This window comes from Phocoena phocoena, chromosome 7, assembly GCF_963924675.1.
Source record: "Phocoena phocoena chromosome 7, mPhoPho1.1, whole genome shotgun sequence".
NCBI lineage: Eukaryota > Metazoa > Chordata > Mammalia > Artiodactyla > Phocoenidae > Phocoena > Phocoena phocoena.
This window is the reverse complement of record NC_089225.1, coordinates 107016474-107039316: the sequence shown is the minus strand read 5'-3', so window position 1 is coordinate 107039316 and position 22843 is coordinate 107016474. Positions and strand designations below refer to the sequence as shown.

Genomic DNA, 22843 nt, shown 5'->3' with positions numbered 1-22843 from the left:
GGTCAAAGATCTACATCGTTTTGAGATTCCTACTTAAAAATCTCACATTAAACACAGCTTCCCCAGTCAGAAATGTTGCTCAGATAGCTTGTACATGTGAGCACTGGACACAGCGCTCTGAGAGAAGGGGGTCTAGAGGAAAAGCCCACGGTCAGGTCTGGCTGTGTGGTCACAAGCCTGTGGGCCTCTACGACACGGAGCAGTGGCTGAGAACAGAGGCCTTCTCAGGAGCAGGTGGGAGGCCAAGGCCTTTCCGGGTCTGTAACTGCAGCTGCTTCATAAGAATCCAGGCATCACCAGTCCCAGAGCTGCCCCCAGGCCCAGTGTTGCCCCCAGTCCCAGAGCTGCCCCCAGTCCCAGAGCTGCCCCCAGGCCCAGAGCTGCCTCCAGTCCCAGAGCTGCCCCCAGTCCCAGAGCTGCCCCTCAGGCCCAGAGCTGACCCCAGTCCCAGTGCTGCCCCCAGGCCCAGAGCTGCCCCCAGGCCCAGAGCTGCCTCCAGTCCCAGAGCTGCCCCCAGTCCCAGTGCTGCCCCCAGTCCCAGAGCTGCCCCCAGTCCCAGAGCTGCCTCCAGTCCCAGTGCTGCCCCCAGGCCCAGTGCTGCCCCCAGTCCCAGAGCTGCCCCCAGTCCCAGTGCTGCCCCTAGTCCCAGAGCTGCCCCCAGGCCCAGAGCTGCCCCCAGTCCCAGTGCTGCCCCCAGGCCCAGAGCTGCCCCCAGTCCCAGAGCTGCCCCCAGGCCCAGAGCTGCCCCCAGGCCCAGAGCTGCCCCCCACATGCTGCCAGTATGCTTACATGAGGAGGAAGTGCAAGGCTCAGGACCAGGCATGACCCCCTTGCAGACTGGACGGTGGGCATTTGGCAGAGACGAGAGGCAGCTGTTTCTGGCATGTTTGGCCATCTGGGGAGAGATGGGATGGTCTTCCAGCCTGGAGGAAAAAAAAGAAGAACAGCAATAAACACAGATGGGAGATATTTGACTGCTGACTACTGTGTAGCATCACAAAGATGCAGGAAGTGGAAGTACCTGAAAGCCTTTTGTTAAACTGATATTAGCAGATACTGAATCTCTTTAAGAAAGAGGAAGTGCCCTTACCTCACTCTTGTTAGCTCTTATAAATTTGCAGTGAAACATGGCTATTATTTTTCTAACACACAATTGGATCTTTTGGCTTTGGGTGACACGGGAGCATGACATTTCAACCAAACAATTTAAAGTATCAATCTTCTGGGCTTTCTTCCAAGGGTGAAGCAGATTAGCAAAGGGATGAATTCCATCAGAAAAGACGTGACATGTGTCAGCCGTGACAACAAGAGTTAGGCCGGAACAGGACTGGGGAAGAGCTTGTTCTCTGGAACACTATCAATGGTGTGTGCAGTGCCTACCGCTGGCACCTGGGTCGATGGAAACTTGTTCACCCAGCAGACATGCAGTGGGCACCTGTGAGAGACAGGGGGCCTGGGCAAGCACATCACAGGGGGGTAAGTAGGATGTGGGGTGGCATCTCCCGTCAGCCTTCACAGCAGACCCCCAGGAAGGTTCTGCAGTGTGCGCCCAGCAGCACAGCACTCACTCCCCTGCAACGGGGAGATAGCAGCCACCTGCTTCGGCACGGCAGGCTTGTCCCCCCTCTGTCTAGGGTTGCGCCCCGTGAAACGGCTGTTCTTGAATGCCAGTTCCAGCAGCAAAGACAAGCAGACACCTAACTGCCGTGCGGGGCAGAAAAGCCTCTGTGTGTGTGTGCGTGTGTGTAAGAGAGAGGCAGGCAGACAGACTCAGCCGGTCTTGAACTCTGAGCTGGGGTTTGTCAGGGGCGCGAAGACGGAACATTTCCCGGCAGAGGTAGCAAGCACCATGAACAGGCAGGGCAGGATATAGAGCAAAAGGCAAAAAAAAAAAAAAAAAAAAAAACATATATGTGCGCTGCTTTGTTACAGAGATTTAGCGCACTCACGATGCAGGCTGGAGGGCACACAGTGTCCTGGGGAACGTGGGGCTTCGAGGGCTGAGGTTGGGGGGTGTCAATTAAGAAGGAACTGGTTGGCCAGCATTTGATTAGATTTGGTCCCTGAGGGAAACAGGAGTCACAGCAGTGACGTTTTGTTTGTTGCTATATCCCCGGTGCCGAGTTGTTCATTACAGATTACTATAGAGCAAACCTGGAAATAAGCAAACCGCCCAGCTGTAGGGGATAACTAAGTAAAATATGTCATATTCATTTGAAATATCTTATGGCCACTGTTGTATGAATAAATGTAGGTTTCTCCCCTGCTCTCTATAATCCCCTTATTTGCACCTGTTTCTCTCCAGCGTTCTCTCCAGACAGGAGAAGAGGCCACCCAGACCACGGAAGAGGCTTCACCCTGACCAAGCTGGACTGCCTGGCCTGGGGCTCCCCAAGAGCCACCAGGGGTCAGGTCCTCAGGTGCCCAGGGAGACCAGAGGCTCTGGATAACCAGACTAGTTTTGTTTATATAAACAGGGTAGGAGCAAGGCTATGAAGAATGAATAAGGCTTGGCAGCCAAAAATGCATATCGGTGCTTTATAGAGTCATGTAGAAATAAGCTGACGGCATCTGAAACTGTGACACTCCATCCCAACAAAGGGCCTGGTGCTACGGTGGGAGGCTGCAGAAAAGAACAGGAGTCCTTTCTGGGTAGACCCACTAGTCCTTTTGGTCTTCTCCTTCAGAATCACATTGGCCAACACCAGCCTTCTCCTGGATAAAGGCTGTAAGTGGCTTGGAGACCCCGAGGGACATGGGGGGAAGAGGGAGACTCAACCTCTTTCCTTTCAAAAAATCCCCAAAAGATAAATAATAAAGAGATAAATGCTTTTTGATATGAAATTTTATTTTGAATTTTAAAAATACGTACATCTTACACTGCAGTTGATCAAAACAAAGCTTAAGAAAGTAAATCCCAGCCTCCTTTAGTACCCAGACTTACACTGGGTACCCGGTCCTGTGGCCGCCGGGAGTGATGGGCCGGCACAGGGGCTCAGGGCCGCCCCACTGCACGCCGGCCGCCCCCTTTCGCCTCACCTTCCCCGTGTTGGTCATGATCTGGTGGAAGCAAAGAGGAAACAGAGCTGGAGAAATCATCTAGTTGAGAGCTGACCTAGACATTCTAACTCACTACATTTAATAATCTATAGTAATAAGAGGATTTGCAAATAAGTGAGGAAGGATCATGACACAGATCATTCAGCTAAACAGAAAATTTCGGGGAAAATCTGCTTAGGTTTTCATATTATACCATTTAGCAGTATAAGTTAAAAAAACAAAATCAAACCACGGAAAAAGGAGAAGAAAACAACTGGATATAGTAACTTATCACATCCCTGGAGAGGACTGACTTTTGAAAGTAAGAAGGGAAAAAAGACAGACAGATTTGGTTTCATAAAAAAAATCAACATTTCCACATACACAGTAATTTAATGATAAACCAAATTAACAGGTAAACAATGAACTGGGAAGAAATATTTACAGCACGTATAATAGATGAAAGCTTAAGATTTTCATTAGATGAAGAGTTCTTACAAATCAGTAAGTAAAACACTAAGTAGATGACTGGGAAAAGAATTCCAACAGCCAAGTCACAAAATAAAAAGTATCACCAGTAAAGAGAAGAAAAAATGATGATCGACTTTATAAGTAACTAGAAACTACAACTTTACAAAAAGTGTATCATTCTCCAATTATTAAGTGAGTGACAATTAAAGAAATGACCCCATCCACTTCTGACAATAGTTTAAAATGTCAGTGGCGTGGAAATTTGAGACAGCTCTTTTGGAAAGTAATTTGGCATTTTATATCAAGAGTCATTAAAATGTTCATATCCTTGGGTGTTAAACCCTAGAGAGAGAATCCAAAATGTGGAAGATGTTAAATAAAGCTGTACGTTACAAAATCATTACACAGTAAAACTGGAACAATCTAACTGTCTAGTAATAGGGGAATAATTAAGTAAAATATGGCATATTCATGGGAAATATTACATGGCCATGTACAATGATAAAGACTAGGTTATGAAGAAAGATGTTTATTTAAAACATTGTTAGGTCAGGTTATAATATTGTACATAAATGATGCTTTTCATTACGCTAAGTGCACAAAAAGACGAAGGAAATGAACGCTACAATGATTATAGTGGCTACATAGGACAGTGAACCAAGAATAATTTTTTTCCTCTCTATTTTCCGAGTTTTCTGTGATATGGTTATATTATGTTAATAATTAAGAAAAACTGTTTAAAAAAGAAATCACTGTAAAATTGGTAAAATGTGAATGAAGTCTGCGGACTGTACCAACATCAATCTCCTGGCCCTATACATGCTACAGCCACCACTGAGGACGCCAGGTGCAGGGTGCACGGGACCTCTCTGTACTACTTTTTCAACTTCCCGTGAATCTGGAATTATTTCCAAATAAGAAGTTAAAGAAAAATTTTTAATTGGAATTACGTCTTTGATTTCCTGATTTTACTTAAAAGTTATTTGGGTTTATCTAGTATTTGAGGTAGGAAGAAGAAAAAAAAAAGGCCCACTGCCTCTGGGAGAGCATCACTAGGCCTCACCTGTGCTGTGGGGGACAGCTACCAGCTGGAGGGGTTGGTCAGCGGGTGAGGGGAGAGGGAAGGGGGTGTGAAGGGGAGAAAGGCAGGTGAGAGGGCTGGGGAGGCCCCTACCCTCTTGGAGGAAATGGAACGTAATTAAGCTTCCCAAATAAGAACTAATATGCAGCTTCATCTCTCTTAATATCTCTTGTGAAATTTGCAGAAGAAGCCTATTTTAACTGCCGTCACTCAACACTGCTGTCTGCTTCTCCTCCGACTTCCCTTCTGTCCCGCTGTCCCCGTCTAGTACCTAGGGTCAAATTCACAGGTCCGCCCCCATCACCAGAGCAGGTTCCTTCAGGCCAATATTCAACAGTACCTTAGGACCACCCGGGGCTTCTCTTTCCCCCTCCATTATGCCAGTCAGACACCCGCGTCCTTCCACAGAGGGCTAGGATAGGAAGGCTCAGTCTTAGGCGCTGGAGAGGGAGACAGCGAGTGTGTGGGCTGCCAGCCCCCCATGCCCCCTGCCTCCTCCCTGTTCCATTGTCCCTCCCAGCTCACCCCTCCCAACTCCTTCCTAGAGGAGAGAGAACACAGCACATATTTGAGAGTGTTTCCGCCTTTGGAAAACCCCGTCAGCCACAGCATCTCCCTAAAACTTCACAGGCCTAAGAAACAATCTAAGGCGGGTGGTATTTGTCCTCTCCAGTGGATGAGGAAACTGGGTCAGGCCTGTGGGCAGAACCACACGGTGTGTCGTCAGAAGGCCTGAGGAAAGGTCTCTGGTGAACAGGGTTGGCGTGAGGGCCCAGAACGACTGCGTTAGGCGCTCGGTGTCTCAGAGCAGCTCTTTCCAGAGGGCTGGTTTCCTGTTCACCTCACAAGCCACTGTGCATGTGGGGAGCCACGGAGGGGCCCACAAGGGCTCCAGGGCACTCTCTGGGCACCTCAGTTTGCAAAGGAGCCTTTTTGGGCTGGAAAGGTCTTAAAGTGTGTCTACCAACAATGTGCTATTTCCACAGAAATGCTTCAGGGGTTGTTGGGAGAGAAGAGAAAGGGTTCCTGACAACCACCCTACTCACCAAAGGAACTCAGCTTCCATCTGTGTTACGGATGGAGATGCTGTTTGAAAAAAGGTTCTGATACTAAAAAAATACAGCGTGTTTAACCACAATTAGAAAAAAATGCAGCGTGTGATTTAGCTGAACGTACTTTATTCTGTAGTAAAAGATGGTCAACATGTCAATTTAGGTAAAAAATTTCCCATTTGCTAGTTTTTGAGTATTGGTGAATCACTTAAAGCAATTATGACATGCTATAGAGCAGTATGAATTTTTTAAGAAAATACAGGCACACAATATGTCCATCTATACACATGGAAAACAACCTGGAAGCTGAAGGAGACACTGCTAGCTGGCCGCCTAATACTCATTCCCTCTTTCTTGACCAACAGCCCTCTGATTTTGTGGGCCCAGAAATGCGTCTACTTAAAAACACCTTTCCAGACTCCCTTGCAGTTAGGGGCCACGTGGCCCAGTTCTGACCAGTAAGAAGTAAGTGGGGGCGGGGGGGAGGTTGGGAGGGAGACGCAAGAGGGAGGAGATATGGTGATATACGTATATGTATAGCTGATTCACTTTGTTATAAAGCAGAAACTAACACACCATTGTAAAGCAATTATACTCCAATTAAAAAAAAAAAAAAAAGAAGTAAGTGGGGGACACCAGAAGTAGCTTTGGGAAAAGCACTGTAGAGGGGGTGGATTTGGCTGGCCTGCACGCTTGACTTCCTCCTGACTTTATCATGTTTTGTGCCAGGAGCTGCATCCATCGTCTTATGACCAAGAGGCAACAAGCATGTGAATGAAGGGCCAATGCACCAGGCAGAGCGCCCATGGAGCTAATGAAACCAAAGCTTCACAGCCCCGGAAAGAGCCCTGGCAATGTGCTCATATGGTTTTTGTAAAATTTGCAGAAGTAGCATGTTTCAGTTGCAGTCACTTAAAGCTGCTGTTTCTTTCTACTCTCACTTCCCTTGCCATACTCCCCCTCATGGTGTTGGAATGGCCAAAGGCAATTTAGAACTTAGCCAAAAGGACGGTGAACCCGGATGACCTTTAATTTGAGTTTAGTGGGAAATATGATTCCCAGTCACTTCTGTGCATAGCCAAACATCGCTAGCTGTCCTGGTGTGGAAGTGGCTTCTAGAATTCCACACACCATCAGAGAATTTATGAAGAGTCAGTGCACAGGAAAATTTGAAATGCCCCCAAATCTTCCAGTTTCTTTATGAAAGAAGTTTGAGGATGGTTTTCTCAAATTTAACAACAATCCTAAAAATTTACACAGCATTACCATAAAACTAAATGTTAAGCCAAAAGAAAAATTTCAAATCTATCAGTAATAAGAAACAAAGCTGGGGCTTCCCTGGTGGCGCAGTGGTTGAGAGTCTGCCTGCCGATGCAGGGGACGTGGGTTCGTGCCCCGGTGCGGGAAGATCCCACATGCCACGGAGCGGCTGGGCCCGTGAGCCATGGCCGCTGAGGCTGCGTGTCCGGAGCCTGTGCTCCGCCACGGGAGAGGCCACAACAGTGAGAGGCCCGCGTACCGCCAAAAAAAAAACAAAAAGATAGAAACAAAGCTGATCAAATACATTACAGGAAGGACTAATTTTCTTTTCTTTCTCTGTAGAAAATATTACAAACTCGTTGCAACATATGTAGAGGCAATCAAAGAGTATAAAACAAAAAATATACGGAAAGAAAACCATGAAGCACGTGGCAAGCAGCTAGTTAATAAAACATTATTTTTCTGTTTGAGATCCCTGTCAGTTCTTTCTTTTTTTCCCTTTACCTACTTTTTAAAAAAAAAAAAATTGAACTATAGTTGATTTACCATGTTGTGTTAGTTTCGGGTGTACAGCAAAGTGATTCAGTTATACATATGTCTATTCTCTTTTAGATTCTTTTCCATTATAGGTTATTACAAGATATTGAGTATAGTTCCCTGTGCTATACAGTAGGTCCTTATTGGTTATCAATCTGTCAGTTCTTAAAATTTGAACTTGACTGTGATTTATTTTTCTTAGTCTCATTCTAAGTATTCACTTTTATACCTAAACTTTGTATTCCATTGTTTTAAAGAAGGCCTGCAAAACCCTGTAAACTGGAGGGCCCACAAAACCTGGATCTTCCCTTCTGACAGGCTGGGTGAAAGAAGGCAAGAGACGAGCCTGGGGTCTGATAAGGCTGGATTCCCTGCTACTTGCAGATGAGCTCAAAACCAACTGACAAAGGAAAGATGAGATACAGAGATAAATGAAAGGAAAATAGAGGGAACAGTGGTTATCTCTGGGTGGACAGAATTATTATGGTGGTTGTTTATGCTGTGCTTACTTTTGACTTTTCAGTAATAAGCATGTATTTCTTTTGCAATCAGAAAAAAGAATCCCAGAAACAAACTGAAAAAGAAAAGGATTTGGAATCTTTGGGGGTTGGGGATTCTTCCCCCTGCTTGTTTGGTTGTGTTTTCACACATAGGAATATGGACTTTTTAGTTAGTTCCAAGTGACTTTTCAATCATCAGAGTCAGGCAGAGCAGGAATAATTGGTTGAAAAGTGATTAGGAAAAAACCCCAAAGTGGAGACAAATTTGGGAAAAAAAAAGGAAAAATTGGAAACTGAGGCCCTTCCTTCTCCGGTTTTGGTTTTCACTGCGAGTAAAACAGGGCCAGCTGCAGGCGCCCAAGCTTCTTCCCTGTCTCCGGCGGGCTGGCCCTGCCCCCTGGCCAGATGCACTCACTACCCCTGCTGAGGCCCCGTTAACCTTGAGGTCTGCCCACGTGGCAATGTTTCCATGGCCCAGATGCTGGCTTTAGAACCACTGAGGGGTGTAATAAAGAGGCAGATTCCTAGGGCCAGGTCCACACACTCAGACTGTCCGGAGGTTGGGCCAGGACCCCTGCTTTAACCAGCCCTTTAGGAGATCTCCAAACCAACTTGGCAGAAAAGGAAGTGTGGAAAGGGAGTGATTAGCATTGACACCAGGCATTCCCCCTCCAAACTGAGTCTATGCTCAGAAATTGGACCACAGAGTAATTCTGAATATTTCACACAGTTGGAGACTCTAAACTTTCAAATACGGAACAGAATTCACTGGAAAATCAACGGCTCTCCCAGAAGGCAGCAGAGCTTAGTGGTAAAGAGCAAGCAGGCTCAGATAACACCTGAGAATGCTCCCCAACGCTCTCAGCCTTAGCTGCCTCATCTATGACACGCGATACGAGCAGAATTTACCCCATCCTTTGTTGGGAGGATGAAATAAATGGAATCAGATGTGTGAGGCAATCCGCACAGGACTTGGCCCAGGACGTGAGCCCAGCTAACTTAAGGCACGCCTATGACTGTTGTTAAAGGTAACTGAACAATAAGTTGAAACTTCAAAATAAAAACAAAACAACTGAGATCCTATGATAAATATCTACACGCCTTTACCCAGGGTACTGAAGATATTTAAAGCAGGGCACTCTTTTTAGGAAGAACTAAGTGATTATTCGGCATAATATGGATGATTCTGAAAGATTTAGAAATAACCAAGCAAGGAGAAGTTGGCAAGTCATCAGTCTTGATCTGCTGCTGATCACGGCCTGAAGACGAAACACAAAAGGGCGCTGTTTTCACCAGAACTATGAGTGAACGGATACATGTGATGTGGCCACCACCACGCTCAGGCAAGTCCAGGAAAAGTGGCTTGTTCTGCCCAAGCTTTCCCTGAGTTCCCTGTGGTCGCCAGCTTCTTCACGGCCCGGGCTCTGCAGTGCGCAGGCGCTATCTGCTTGAACTTGGGGGGGTGAGGACAGGCGGCGAGTGTGGCCTTGCAGGGCGCGGGGTGGCCATCGATGCCCAGCAAGCGGGGAGCCATGGGTCCAGGCACCCTGGGAAGGGCTCCCTTCCATCCCCTCGACACCCTGGCAGGCTGCCCTCACTGCACCTCCCCGCTCACGCCCTAACTAGTATTATAGTTTTTAAATCACTGGTGTGTACAATTACCACTCCTGGGATTATGGTAAGGAGGTCTGGGCTGGGACCTAGACTCTATTTTTTTATTTTTATTTTTTTTGTGGTACGTGGGCCTCTCACTGTTGCGGCCTCTCCCGTTGTGGAGCACGGGCTCCGGACGCACAGGCTCAGCGGCCATGGCTCACGGGCCCATCCGCTCCGCGGCATGTGGGATCTTCCCGGACCGGGGCACGAACCCGTGTCCCCTGCATCGGCAGGCGGACTCCCAACCACTGTGCCACCAGGGAAGCCCCTAGACTCTATTTTAACGTACCTTCGATGGCCAGCTCTGACATCACAGGATGATACCCGTCAACCCCCTGACCCCCCATCCCTCAACAGCAGCACACTTTTATCTGCTCTGTGTCATCTTCTGTAAACTTCTGGAAGATAACAGCTTGAGAAACTTTGCCAGCATTCTGTTGTGTGTTAGGCAAATGGCACAGGTTCAATCAAAAAGTTTTGAATACAAGTTTCTAAAAGTCAACAGCTTTCCACTGATCTTGAAAAATCTACAGTCTACCCAGTACACCAGAATGGGAGGGAGGCGTGAATTGTGATTTTTGGGGTGCACATTCCCTAGTGAAATGCAACGCCTTCTGTCTCTGGCAGGTTCCCTCGTTTGACACAAGCAGTTAGCAGGTATGAGTGCACAACCCCCGCGTGAACCACCAGAGCCAAAGGTGGGCAGGTGAGGTGAGCTCACAGCGCTGGCCGGCTGTCAATTTCAAATCAAGACTGGGTGGCTGAGGGCAGCTGAGGAGTCTAACGAACAATGACAGCAAAATGGGCAGTGTTCCTATAACCTCAGCGATTACTGCTCAACAGTAAGTTTCCTAATAAAACTTTAAAGTGTTTCCACATGAGATCCTATGGTGACCTGGTCTAGTGAGTGGGTCGAATGGTGGCCTCCAACAGATCTGTCCATGTACTAACCCCGGGAACCTGTGAACGTGGCCTGATTTGGATAAACAGTCTTTGCAGATGTAGTTACATTAGGGATCCTAACATGAAGAGATCATCCTAGATTATCCTAAGTCCAGTGAAGAGTGTCATAAGAGACAAGAGAACACAAAGAGAAGAGAAGAGGAGGCAGAGTCTGGAGTTCCACCGCCAGAAGCCAAGGAGGGTCTGGAGCCGCCAGAAGGTGCAAGACCAAGAAAGGTTCTCCCCTAGAGCCTTCAGAGGGCGTGTGGCCGTGCTGATAACTTGATGTGGACTGCTGGCCTCCAGAATGGCGGGAGAATACATTTCTGTGGTTTTAAGCCATCCAGTTTATGGTCATTTGTTACTGCGGCCCTAGGAAAGTAATAACCTTGGTCTTTACGTCCCTATAGTGAATTCTTTCTGTACTTCATTCTTACCACTCACATTGCCACCGACAAGTTAACTGACACCAATGAGATAAACAAGCATGTGTAGAACTTTTCTAAATATTTCCTTCTGGTCAAAGAACAGTACCTATGCATTAAGAAGATTTAGAACTGCAGGCTATGGTAAAGTGACACCATTTCTGGATGCCATTAAGCTGGATTGTTGGTTGATTTGAAAGCTCTGTCACTTTGTGCCTCACCAAACTGCAAGATTAAACTGGTAGTTCCAGCATGTTCGGTGTCTTGTTTCCGTTGTTGCTGTTAAAAATCTTCACCACATCAACATAAGATCTCACCCGCGGCATTTCACTGTGCAGAGGTGCTAAAAGCTACTTAGCGGAGGGGCTGTACTGGGGTTTCTGTCTGAACATCCTTGCTGACCCTCGCGTGCTTGTGCAGTGGTGTCTGTGGGGAAGTCCCAGCATCTCAGGGCTGAGTTCTCGACAGCTTCGCCACCATCCTCCAGAGAAGCCCCACCAACTTGCCTTCTGTCTTCCTCACCACCTGCCCATGAAGGATGAGAATCTTGCTTTTAAAAATGCACGTCCAGGGCTTCCCTGGTGGCGCAGTGGTTGAGAGTCCGCCTGCTGATGCAGGGGACACAGGTTCGTGCCCCGGTCCGGGAGGATCCCACATGCCGCGGAGCGGCTGGGCCCATGAGCCATGGCCACTAGGCTTGTGCGTCCGGAGCCTGTGCTCCACAACGGGAGAGGCCACAACAGTGAGAGGTCCGCGCACAGCAAAAAAAAAAAAAAAAAATGCACGTCCAGGGCTTCGCTGGTGGCGCAGTGGTTAAGAATCCGCCTGCCAGTGCAGGGGACACGGGTTCGAGCCCTGGCCCAGGAAGATCCCACACGCCGCGGAGCAACTAAGCCCGTGCGCCACGACTACTGAGCCTGCGCTCTAGAGCCCGTGAGCCACAACTACTGAGCCCGTGTGCCACGACTACTGAAGCCCGCACGCCTAGAGCCCATGCTCCGCAACAAGAGAAGCCACCGTGGTGAGAAGCCCGCGCACCACAACCAAGAGTCGCACCCGCTCGCCACAACTAGAGAAAGCCCTCGCACAGCAACGAAGACCCAACACAGACAAAAATAAATAAAATAAAAAATAAATAAATTGAAAAAAAAAAATGCACGTCCTGTCAAATGGAGCTCAGGCCTTCCCTGACAAAGCCAGTGTTCTTCCAAAGGGAAGCAAAGGCCTAGTCAGGGCTCAAGACTTCCATCAGCAGTTTGGAACCCGGATGGCCTCACTTCTGTCCCTTCTCAAGCACCTACCTCCCCACTTGACTTAACGTAATGGAGCCTCCGCAGTCAGTTAGGTTCCTTTGATCCCTGAGCTGTTTCTAGGGACAGTGGCGGGCTATAGGCACTTGTCCATGACTGGGGGCCGGTGGTCACCCAGCCTCCTAAATCACCCCCTTTCTTTAACTCTTGCCCCACGTGGTCTATTCTCCACAAAGCAGCCAGAGTGAAAATAGAAGTTAATATAGTAAAACGTAAGTCAAACTGAGCTCTGCCCTGCTCTGTGCCCTCCAACAGCTTCCCAGCCCATGCAGAGTAAACTCCAAAACCCTCGCCGACAATGTCCCCGTGCCTCGGCCCTTGGCTGTCCTCCAACTTCAAGTTCTGCCAGCATATACTGACTCCAGCCCGGGGCCCCTGGAAACTCCCTGAACAATGAGGAAGACCAGGCCCAGGTGACCAGGGAGACCAGTGCCCAGGGTGAGGTGATGAGGGCCTGGACGGGGCAGCAATGGGAATGGACAGGTGCTTTCTGCTTCCACCTGCCCCTGGAAAGGCTCATGCCACCTGCACCCACCACCTTTTTCCTTCCCAAGTCACTGTCCTCGCTTCGATTGTTCAGCATCCCAGCTCCAACACTGACCTGCCAATCTGAGGAGATTTCAGGGTCCATGCAACCGACCCAGTCAACCACCAGCTTCAAAATTCCAGGAGCTCCTTTTAATACCAACGGCCTTCACCCCTACGTGCTAGCCATCTGTCACGGGGCTTCGGTCTGAACTGGCCTCATCCTGTGCCATTGCTGCTCCCTTCAGACACCTACCCTGCGGCATCCCACCTGCTCACCCACGTGTTCTCTGATCAAGGCTCCACGAGACACCTGGGTCCTCGACGCCGCCGTCCTCTCCCAGCCAGTAGGCAGCTCCGCTGACTCACACCCTTCCCTACCTAGCTGGTGGGTGGTAGCAAGGCGTTCCCGGAGCCTCGGGGTCGTCGGGGAGTTCAGATTATGGCCCCTCACAGACGTGTGACTCCACAGGCCCCTTGGTGCTTTGACTGCCCACTCAGCCCACCCGGAAACACCCCTGCCTCCTGGTTTCCGTGGCACTGCTTTCTCCTGGTTCTCCTCAAGCCTCCCTGACTGTTCCCTTTCTGTCCTTCTCAGGGGCCCGTCTTCCTTCTCCTGCGCCTGACATGCTGGCTCGGCCCTGCCCTCCCTCCCTCTCCACCCTCTGCCTCCCTCAGCGGGCGACCTCACCTGCTCGGATGGCTTCGGCCATCACCTGTGTGCTGACAACTGACAAAGCTGCAGCAGTCTTCCCTTCTCATGGACGAGGCACGAGAAAACAAAGACGCTGGACGGGCAGACGATTGCTACTGAGGACGGGCTTACCCTCGGACGTTACGAAGGCTCTGGAGTGTGCCCTTTAGTTATACTCTAACCGCCTTCTGTCCAGCAGCGGGTCTGTTTAGGATAGTAACTAGGGCCGCTGGAAGCAAGCTGGCTGACACATATCTTCTAATAAACATAGTATCGTAACAGACCAAACCAAACCCTTATGTGTTACCGCAAATGCTAAGTCCATCAACGGTCCATCTCTCCTTTCTATTTCGGGGTCCCGCCCCCTTCACACGGTACTTACTCCCAAGTACTCCGTGGTCAGAAGCTTCTCGCCTGAGAGCTCTCCAAGCTGGGGCTGGATCAGTTCATCTTTGTCCAGATCGGCTTCCATAGTGTCATGGTCCTCCTGTTTCAAAGGAGATACGGGGTGAGTGCTCTGGACCCCTCCCTCGCTGCAAGTTCCCAGAGGGCGCCTCCCCAAGTGGGCACCTCATGAAATGGGAAGACCTTAGCCCAACAGCAGCGGCTCATGGGTCTGCATTTCAAAGGTTCTCCAGGGCCGTCTGCCCTCCGCTCACAACCTCCGTGAAGATGAAAGGGAAAATGCCAACCTACGTCTTTAGGAAGCTGGGCGTCTAATGAACACTTCCACGGCCACAGGTGGGAAGAGGTTCACCCAAGATGCTGTTGAATGGTCTCTGCTAGTTACAGTTCTCAGAATGTTTTTCTCTGTGAGGTCAAGGTGCCACGTGAACAGCCAAATCAGCCAGTCTACAAATAAATACTAAGCACCTCCACATGCGCAGGCCTTACAGAGGATACAAAACTGTATATTATAGGCTTGCTCTTTTGCCGCAGTTTACGGTCAATAAGACCCAGCAAAAAGAGAAAAACCGTTTTGCTTCTGGGAAGATGGAGTGGACATATTTTTCCCTGTTCCTCCCACTAAGTACAACCAAAAACACTGGACATTACGTACAAAATAAATATGAGACCCTGAGAGGTGGAGAGGAGGGGGCAGACTGGCTGGGTATCCTGAAACACAAGGAATAAAAGGTGGCGAGTCCCCTGGGTTTACTTTTTGCCTTAGAGATTCCCCACTTGGCGCTGAAGAAGCCAGCAACCCGGAAACGAGCATGGTGAAGACAAAAAAAAGTCCCCCAAAGCCTACTCCGTCTAGCCAAAGAACCAGGAAACGGGGAGCCCAGCATGATGGAACTTTTAGACACTCACCAAACACCGGAGCAAACACTGTCATCCCACCCACAACCACACCAGCAAGGGCGTCAGGCCGCTGAGACTTTTGCCCTTACCAGGCTGTGACGAGGCACCCCAGTAACCCCCACCGGGGTGATATCAGAGAGGGACAAGTAGGGAGGGGGAGTTTTGTCCTTGCTGGGTGGTAATGAAGCCCCCCTACCCGGAGGGGAGAGTAGAGACCAGGTGGAGAGGCTGGACTTCCACCCCGACTCTGCAGTAATGAGATGTCCCTGCCCCGCAACCAGGGACCGTGTCAGAGGAGGCCTGGTGGAGACTCAAGGCGTTCACCACTGCCACGTTTCACCATGTTCCTGTGGTGTCGGGGAGGCCACGTGGGGGGCAGTAACAAGGCATTCCTACCACCTCTTCCAGTCAGGGAGGTGTTAGTGGCGGCCCAGCAGGGATGGAGAACTCTCATACCTGTCCTGCAGTAACAAGGAGTCTCCTCCCCCGCTCCCCGGGGTGTCAACAGAGGCCAACTGCAGAACCTGGACTTCTCCCCACACCTAACAGTAATGAGGAGAAGCCCCTGCTCCTCTGCCACAGCAGGGTCAGAAGAAGCCAGGTAAAAGAGAAGGTTTAAAATAAGACAAAAGTTTCCTAACACAGTATCCAAAATATCTGGGTTTAAATAAAAAATCATTCATCATACCAGGCACCAGCGTGCTCTCAAACTGAATTAAGAGACAATCAGGAGATGCCAACATCAAGATACAGAGATGCTAGAATTGTCTGAAAAAATTTTAAAGCGACCATCATAAAATGGCTTCAGTGAGCAATCACAAACATTCTTGAAACAAATGAAAAAAACAGGAAGTCTCAAGAACATAGAAAAGTAAACATAAAGCAAACAAAAGGAAGGCAATAATAAAGAGAAGAGCAGATATCGATGAAAAGGAAAACAACAGAGAAAACTGGTAAAACTGAAAGCTGATTCTTTGAAAAGATTAATGAAATTGTCAAACCTGTAGCAAGACTGGCAAAGAAAAAGAAGACACAGGTTACTGATATCAGGAATGAAACAGGAGATATCACTACAGACCCGCAGACATCAAAAGGATAATAGGCCCATACCAAGTTAATCATCACACTTTCGCCACCTATATACTTCTAAATTTCTTTTCTACTTGCCACTGTCTTCTCTTAGGCCCTTGTCGCTTTTTGTTCTTTTTCACTGTTTGAAAAGATACATTAGTTCAATTTTTTTGTAACAAATAACGCACAATTAAATTGTGCATATAATGCACGAGAGTTAACTTGGTGGGACTTCCACTGGCCAAATGGGGACAATGTGAGCATGAAAATAAATGTGGATATTAATGGATTATCAGGTAGAAATCCACAGAGGTAGAGTTCACACTTATATAAATAAAAGATTTTTTAAAAATGAAAAAAAAAAAGGATAATAGGGATTACTATGAGCAACCGTACATAAATTTGACAACTTAGATAAAAAACACAAAGCCTCTCAGATGACTTTAATAATCCTATAATTATTAAGAAAATTGAATTCCTAATTTAAAAATTCCCCCAAAGACTTCTCCAGGCCCACATGGTTTCACTGGAGAATTCTACCAAACTTTTTAAAAAGTTAACACCAATTCTATACAATGTTCTCCAAAAACGGAAGAGGAAGAAATAATTCCTAATTCATTTTATGAAGCTGGTATTACCCTGGTACCGAAACCAGACAATGATAGTACTTTTATAAACAGAGTACAGACAAATATCCATCATAAATAAAGATGCAAAAGTCCTTAACAACCAAGTTAAAGGAAAATGAAAAAAAATCCTTAATAAAATATAGGCAAATAGATTAGACCAATAGATCAATATGCTAAAAAAAATTATATACAATGACCAAGTGGGGTTTGTTCTAGTGACGCAAGTCTGGTTCAGTATTTAAAATGTAATCATTGTAATCCACAAGATTAACAGGCTTACGAAGAAAAAAAAATTACATGATTATATTAATAGATGAAGAAAAAGCATGGCAAAATTCAATATCCATTCATGACCAAAAACTCAGAAGAATAGGAATGGGGGGTACTTGATAAAGAACATCTATAGAAAACCTGTATTTAACATTATACTTAATGGTGAAAGACTGGATGCCTTCCCCCTAAGACTGGGAACAAGGGAAGGATTTCTACTCTCACCATTCTTAGTGTTATAAGTTCTAGACAGAGCAAGAAGGCAAAAAAGGAAATAGGAAGCGTACAGATCAGAAAGGAAGAAATAGAATTGTCTTTATTTGCAGATGACATGATTGTCTATGTAGAAAATCCTAAGGAATTGACCTCCCCAAACTCAAAGAACTAATAAGTGAGTTCAGCAAGGTCACAGGATATAAGATAAACATACAGAAATCAATTTCTACATACTAGCCTTAAATTAAGACTCTGATTGAAAGTACAATATAATTTACAATTGCTTATACACACACACAAAAAAAATAAAATAAGAAATACTTAGGTGTAAATCTAACAAAACGTGTATAGGACTTGTATGCTGAGAACTACAAAACACTAAAGAAAGAAATCAAAGGAGGTCTAAATAAATGGAAAGACATTAACTTGTTCATGAATTAGAAACTCAACATAGTTAAAAATGTCACTTCTCCCCAAGTTGATATACAAGTTTAATGTAATTTCTATAAAAATCCCAGCAAGATTTTTCTGTAGATGGGTACAAGACTACTCTAAAATTTATACGGAAGGGGCAAAGGAACTAGAATAGCTAAGACAATTTTGAAAAAGAAGAACAAAGTGGGAGGAATCAGTCAGTCCACCTGATTTCAGGACTTATTATTGTAGGCAAAGACTGTCGTCTGCCATTTCAGCAAACAAAGGATGCTGTGGCCATAAAGTCATCAGCCACTGCAGCCGCCCCTGCTGGTGCACCCTGAGGGGAACTCAGGATGGAAAAAAACAAGGTACTGGCCCTAGATAGTTAAGATGAATATCAAAATGGTAATTTCAATGAGCCCAGGCTCTTGCATCTTCCCATACACTGAAAAGCACTAAAATTGTTAACTTGAGATGTCCGTTTTTTGTGTGTGTGTGTGATTAGTAGTAATCTTTTGATGTTCAACTACATTCTCCTCCCCAGCAAAAGCTCCTATTATATCCAGTGCCTCCCTTACCTCTTTGGAACAGTCCCTCAGAGCTGTCTGAGAGGCTGTCTCCCAGGCTACAGTCCTCAGTAAAGCCCCTGAATAAAACATAACTCTCAACTTTTAGGTTGTGCACTTTTTTCCCAGTTGACATTATATAGCTACCAGAATCAAGACTATGTGGTATTGGCAGAGGGAGAGAGATATAGATCAACTGGACAAAACAGAGAACCTCAAACAGACCTACACAAATACGCCCAACTGATTTTTGACAAAGGTGCAAAAAGTATTTCAACAGAGGAAGGACAGTCTTTTCAACAAGTGGTGCTGCCCGAAGATTCAGTAATGAAAATTTGGAATTATTGACTAGATTGCTGCAAACTGGAACAGATCTCTTGGTGAGAAAAAGTAAATTATCACCGGGGAAACTTTTAAAATCTAAAATTATCATAAAATATGTTAATACTAGAGAAGGTAAAATATTCTATACCGGAGATAGTAGAGCACATAGGCTAGAAACATGGGCTCTGATGGTCATCTGCCATTGGGCTTTGTACGGTTTATTCCATCTACCTTTCAGTTTCCTTATCTGTAAAATCATGGTAATAATAGAATCTAACTCATAGGACACTTCTGAAAACTGTACATTAGAAAAGTGCCAGATACACTGTAAATGACTAATAAATGTCAACCACTGTTATTAAAAACAAACAAACAAACAAACAAAAACAAGTGGTGCTGGAGCAACTGGACATGCATGGGAAAAAAAAAAAAGAACCTTACTTTAATTCTCACACCTTATATAAAAATTAACTCAGAATGGACCATGGACTTAAATGTAAAGCTATCAAATTGTTAGAATAGGAGAAAATCTTCAGGACCCATGGCAAGGCAAAGCGTTCTTATACTTGATACCAGGAGTACAGTCCATAAAAAGGAAAATTTGATAAATCAGATTTTTATTGAAAATTTAAAAACTTTGCTGTGTAAAAGACCCTGTTAAGAGGACAAAAAGAAAAGCTATAGACTGGCAGAAAACATTTGGAAACCACATACCCGACAAAGGACTAGTATCTAAATATATTAAGTATAGAAAGAATACTCAAAACTCAACAGTAAAACCCCCAAACAATCCAGTTAGAAAATGGGCAAAAATATGAAGAGACATTTCACTAAAGAGGACACGTGGATGACAAATAAGCACATTAAAGTGTTCAACATCACTACCTATTAGGAAAATGCAAATTAAAACCACAGTGAGTCACTCCACACCTATCAGAATGGCTAAGTTAAAAACAGTAATAACATCAAATGCTGGTGAGGATGCAGAGAAAGTAGATCACACATACGTTGCTGGTGGGAACACAGAACTGGAGCGGCTACTCCGGCAAACAGCCTGGCAGTTTCTCAAAACGCTAAACATGGAGCTACATGTGACCCAACAATTATGCTCTTAGGCATTTATCCCAGAGAAGTGGAAACTTATTGTCACACAAAAATCTGTACATGAATGTTCATAGAAGCTTTATTTGTAATAACCAAAAACTGGGAACAACAGATGTCCTTCCACAGGAGAATGTTAAACAAACTGTGGTCCAGCCACACCACGAACTATTTTTTTTTTTATTAATTTATTTAATTTATTTATTTTTAGCTGCGCTGGGTCTTTGTTGCTGCGCTCAGGCTTTCTTTAGTTGCGGCGAGCGGGGGCTACTCTTCCCTGCGGTGCGTGGGCTTCTCGTTGCAGTGGCTCCTCTTGTTGAGGAACACAGGCTCTAGGTGCTCGGGCTTCAGTAGTTGTGGCACGCGGGCTCAGCAGTTGTGGCTCGCGGGCTCTGAGCGCAGGCTCAGTAGTTGTGGCGCACGGGCTTAGTTGCCCCGCGGCATGTGGGATCTTCCCAGACTAGGGCTCGAACCCATGTCCCCTGCACTGGCAGGCGGATTCTTAACCACTGCGCCACCAGGGAAGCCCCACACCATGAACTATTGACACACAGGGGCCTGGATGAATCTCCAGTGAAATACGCTGTGTGAAAAAAGCCAATCCTCAGTGGTTACATACTATATCATTCCACTTATACAACGTTCTTGAAACGCTAAAACTATGGAAATGGAGAACAGATTAGTGGTTGCCAGATTTTAAGGAGGAAATGGGAGTTGTGGCTGTAAAGGGACCCTGTGGTAATGGAAATCTTCTGGCTCTTGAATGCATCAGTGTTCATACCCTGGTTGTTGTTATGCTGTAGCTTTGCAAGATGCTACCAGTGGATGGAATTGGGTAAAGGGTACACAAGATTTTTCTCTATCGTTATGTCAATCTATAATTATCTCAAAATAAAAAGTTTTCAAATACACAAAAAGAGAGGAGTTACAAACAAGATGATAGCATATATGAGCTGTCTCGGGTCTGTGTCTAATCAAACTCCAGCTGAACGACGTACATGGTACCGGGGAAGCTGCGGTCCTCTTTCCCGCTCCCTGCTGGGGCTTCGGAGATTACACTGTCCTTTGCAGGTTAAATTATAAAGATCAATACAAAACAGACCAGGCCGTCACCTGACTGAGGTAGAAACTAAGGAAAGAATGTGTCTGTGTGAAGGGAGCTGGCCTGCTGTGAAGTGAGATGGCAGGAAGGAGGGGCCCTGGAGGAGATGCCCGTCCAGTGCCCGTCCAGTCTCAGGGCGGAGGGGGTGCCCCAGGGCTGCACGCCTGGGTGACAAGGGTCCCTGAAGTTATCTAACCAATCCTTCTCCTGATTCCTCACCCACTCAACCACATGTGACTTGCTTCCTCTAAACTTGCCAACAGGAAGAGAAAGCAAACGTCAAGTACCTGTCCTTGTTTTCAAACAAACTTCCAGCCATTTTGGGTGCCCCAGTCTTTTGTGAATTTGGTTTATCGGAGTCAGTTTCCAAGGGATGGGAAGGCCCAAATTCCCGTGAGGACTGCCTCTGGGTAGGGCTGTTCCAGGGCGCAGCCCTGTCTCCCGGGCTTTCTTCACCACCCAGTCAGTGCCATCTGCCACCACTAGACGCTGTCACCCCAGGATGGGCTTTCTTAGGGAAAGGGGATTCGACTTATTCTAGGTGGCCCCCGAAGCAGACCAGAACCAGCAGACTGAGAGGCATGTTCCAGTCCAACCCATAGCTTTTCCTAACCCTCCGTGCTGTCTTACCCGCGGCAGGGGCTGCTGCGGCGACACTGCTCCCTCCAGCTTACATTTGAGCACTTCATTGATGCTCTGTGACCACAGAACCATGGAGGAATCCACCTTACATTTCCACAGCACTTCACCTTAATTCTCACAGTGACTCCGTGTGGGTTCCTTTGATTACACCGACTTTGTCTGATGTGGAATCTGAGCTGGAGAGAGGTGACAGGTCCACAGTGAGAGCCTGGCCTGGAGGCAGGAGTCTGGACTTTAACCTTGGGCCAGTCCCCTTCTGCCCAGATCTTTCTGACTCAGCCACCTGGGGCCCCTCAGAGAAGCCGGTCTCTGAGGAGGCACAGGCTGGACTGACCGGGTCCTCTGAGGCCCGAGGGTCCTCAGTGCCCGGTGGAGATTGAGCTCAATGGGGCAGAGAGAGGGGAGAGGAGGGCCGCGGCACCGTTCTGGAACCCGCTGTCTTGTCCTCCTCTCTCTTCCTGTCGCATCTAATCACCGACGGAGAATCCGCCCTTGTCCTACCTGGAACACCAGGTTCATGGCCGTCCAGCCTCTAGTCCTGACTCATTCTCCATGCAAGGGCTGCTGCCTTCTCCTGCTGCTTCCCCTGAGTTGGCAGCTCTGTCAAGCGCGTGTGAACACGCCATCCTGAAATTTCACTCGGGGTTCCTTAAAGGTAATGCTATATGAGGCCCTACCTGAGGTCAGGTCTGGGACAGCCAGGTAAGATTTATGCTGCTGCCTTGGCTTAGAGTTTAGCTTACTACAATACCAGCATCTTAGTGATCAAATAGTGTGTACATTATATGATTATTTTAGGAAAATGACTGCTCTTTGTGGACAAAAGCATTGGGCTGTGTGGTCAGCGTGAGTGGCCAAGCGCTCTGGGCAGTGGGGTAGTATTTCATCTCTTTCCTAGGGAACCAGGCTTTGGAGGCACCAGTTGGAAATGGGCATATGGATCACAGTTTCACAGAGGTATTGGTCATACACCACTTCCCTGCCAGGATGAGATATGAAACCTTAAGAAACAAAACAAATGCCCACATTCCATTTCAATGAAAAATAAAAGGTCAATGGCTAACCTCAGTCAACGCTCACAAAAGTACTTCTTTACTCTCGACAACGAGTACATATGTAAGGCATTCACTTGCAAATATACAAACCAGCGAACATATTATCCATCATAAGTTAAAGCTTGATTTATTAACTCGTTCAAAAATAAGTTAGTAAGAGATTCACTGAAATATTATTCAAATTTTTAAAAACTTAAAGCAAGTTGAAGCTGTTTTTTATTAAAAATACTTCATAGCTAAATTCATTGGTAATGGATAACCTTCGTAAAACACAGGCCAGTTTCTACATTTGGTCCCTAATATATACGACCCTGTAATAAAAGTCGACTTAAGTCACAGTGTCATATGCAAGGGTAGGGCCAGAGGAAGAACCAGGGCATCTCAGCCGATCTGCTTGCCACCTGGAGAATTTGCTTCCTCTGCCACGGTTTCTCTACTGCCAACACGCAGGCAAATACTCTTGGTGCTTTCGAGAATATTACGGTGATGTAAGATGCATAAATGTAAGCAAATGGATGTGAAAATCATTATTAAATTGATAATTCCTGGTTAAGAAAGTTTGTAATGAGGCTCTGATTAGACGTGATTCTTGTCAATGCCTGAGTTTCTCCATCCGGCGAACGAGATCATTTAAAATCCTGTCCCTTTTAAAA

The 22843-nt window shown here is 46.6% G+C and overlaps 1 protein-coding gene across 3 annotated transcripts in view; it reads right to left on the bottom strand.

Annotated features, from left to right (window-relative positions):
* Positions 1-2827: 2827 nt before the first annotated feature.
* The window catches only part of ARMC9 (armadillo repeat containing 9), a 119736-nt gene continuing 99720 nt past the window's right edge, over positions 2828-22843 (bottom strand). Inside the window, exons 20-21 of one of the 3 annotated variants that reach the window (XM_065881216.1) lie at positions 13875-13979; positions 2828-3060 (exon numbers count right to left, since the gene is read on the bottom strand). In XM_065881216.1, coding sequence (XP_065737288.1) covers positions 2941-3060; positions 13875-13979 — 225 coding nt within the window. In that variant the 3' untranslated portion in view covers positions 2828-2940. The remainder of the gene's footprint in view (positions 3061-13874; positions 13980-22843) is intronic. The other 2 variants (XM_065881218.1, XM_065881219.1) reach the window with 2 other exon arrangements.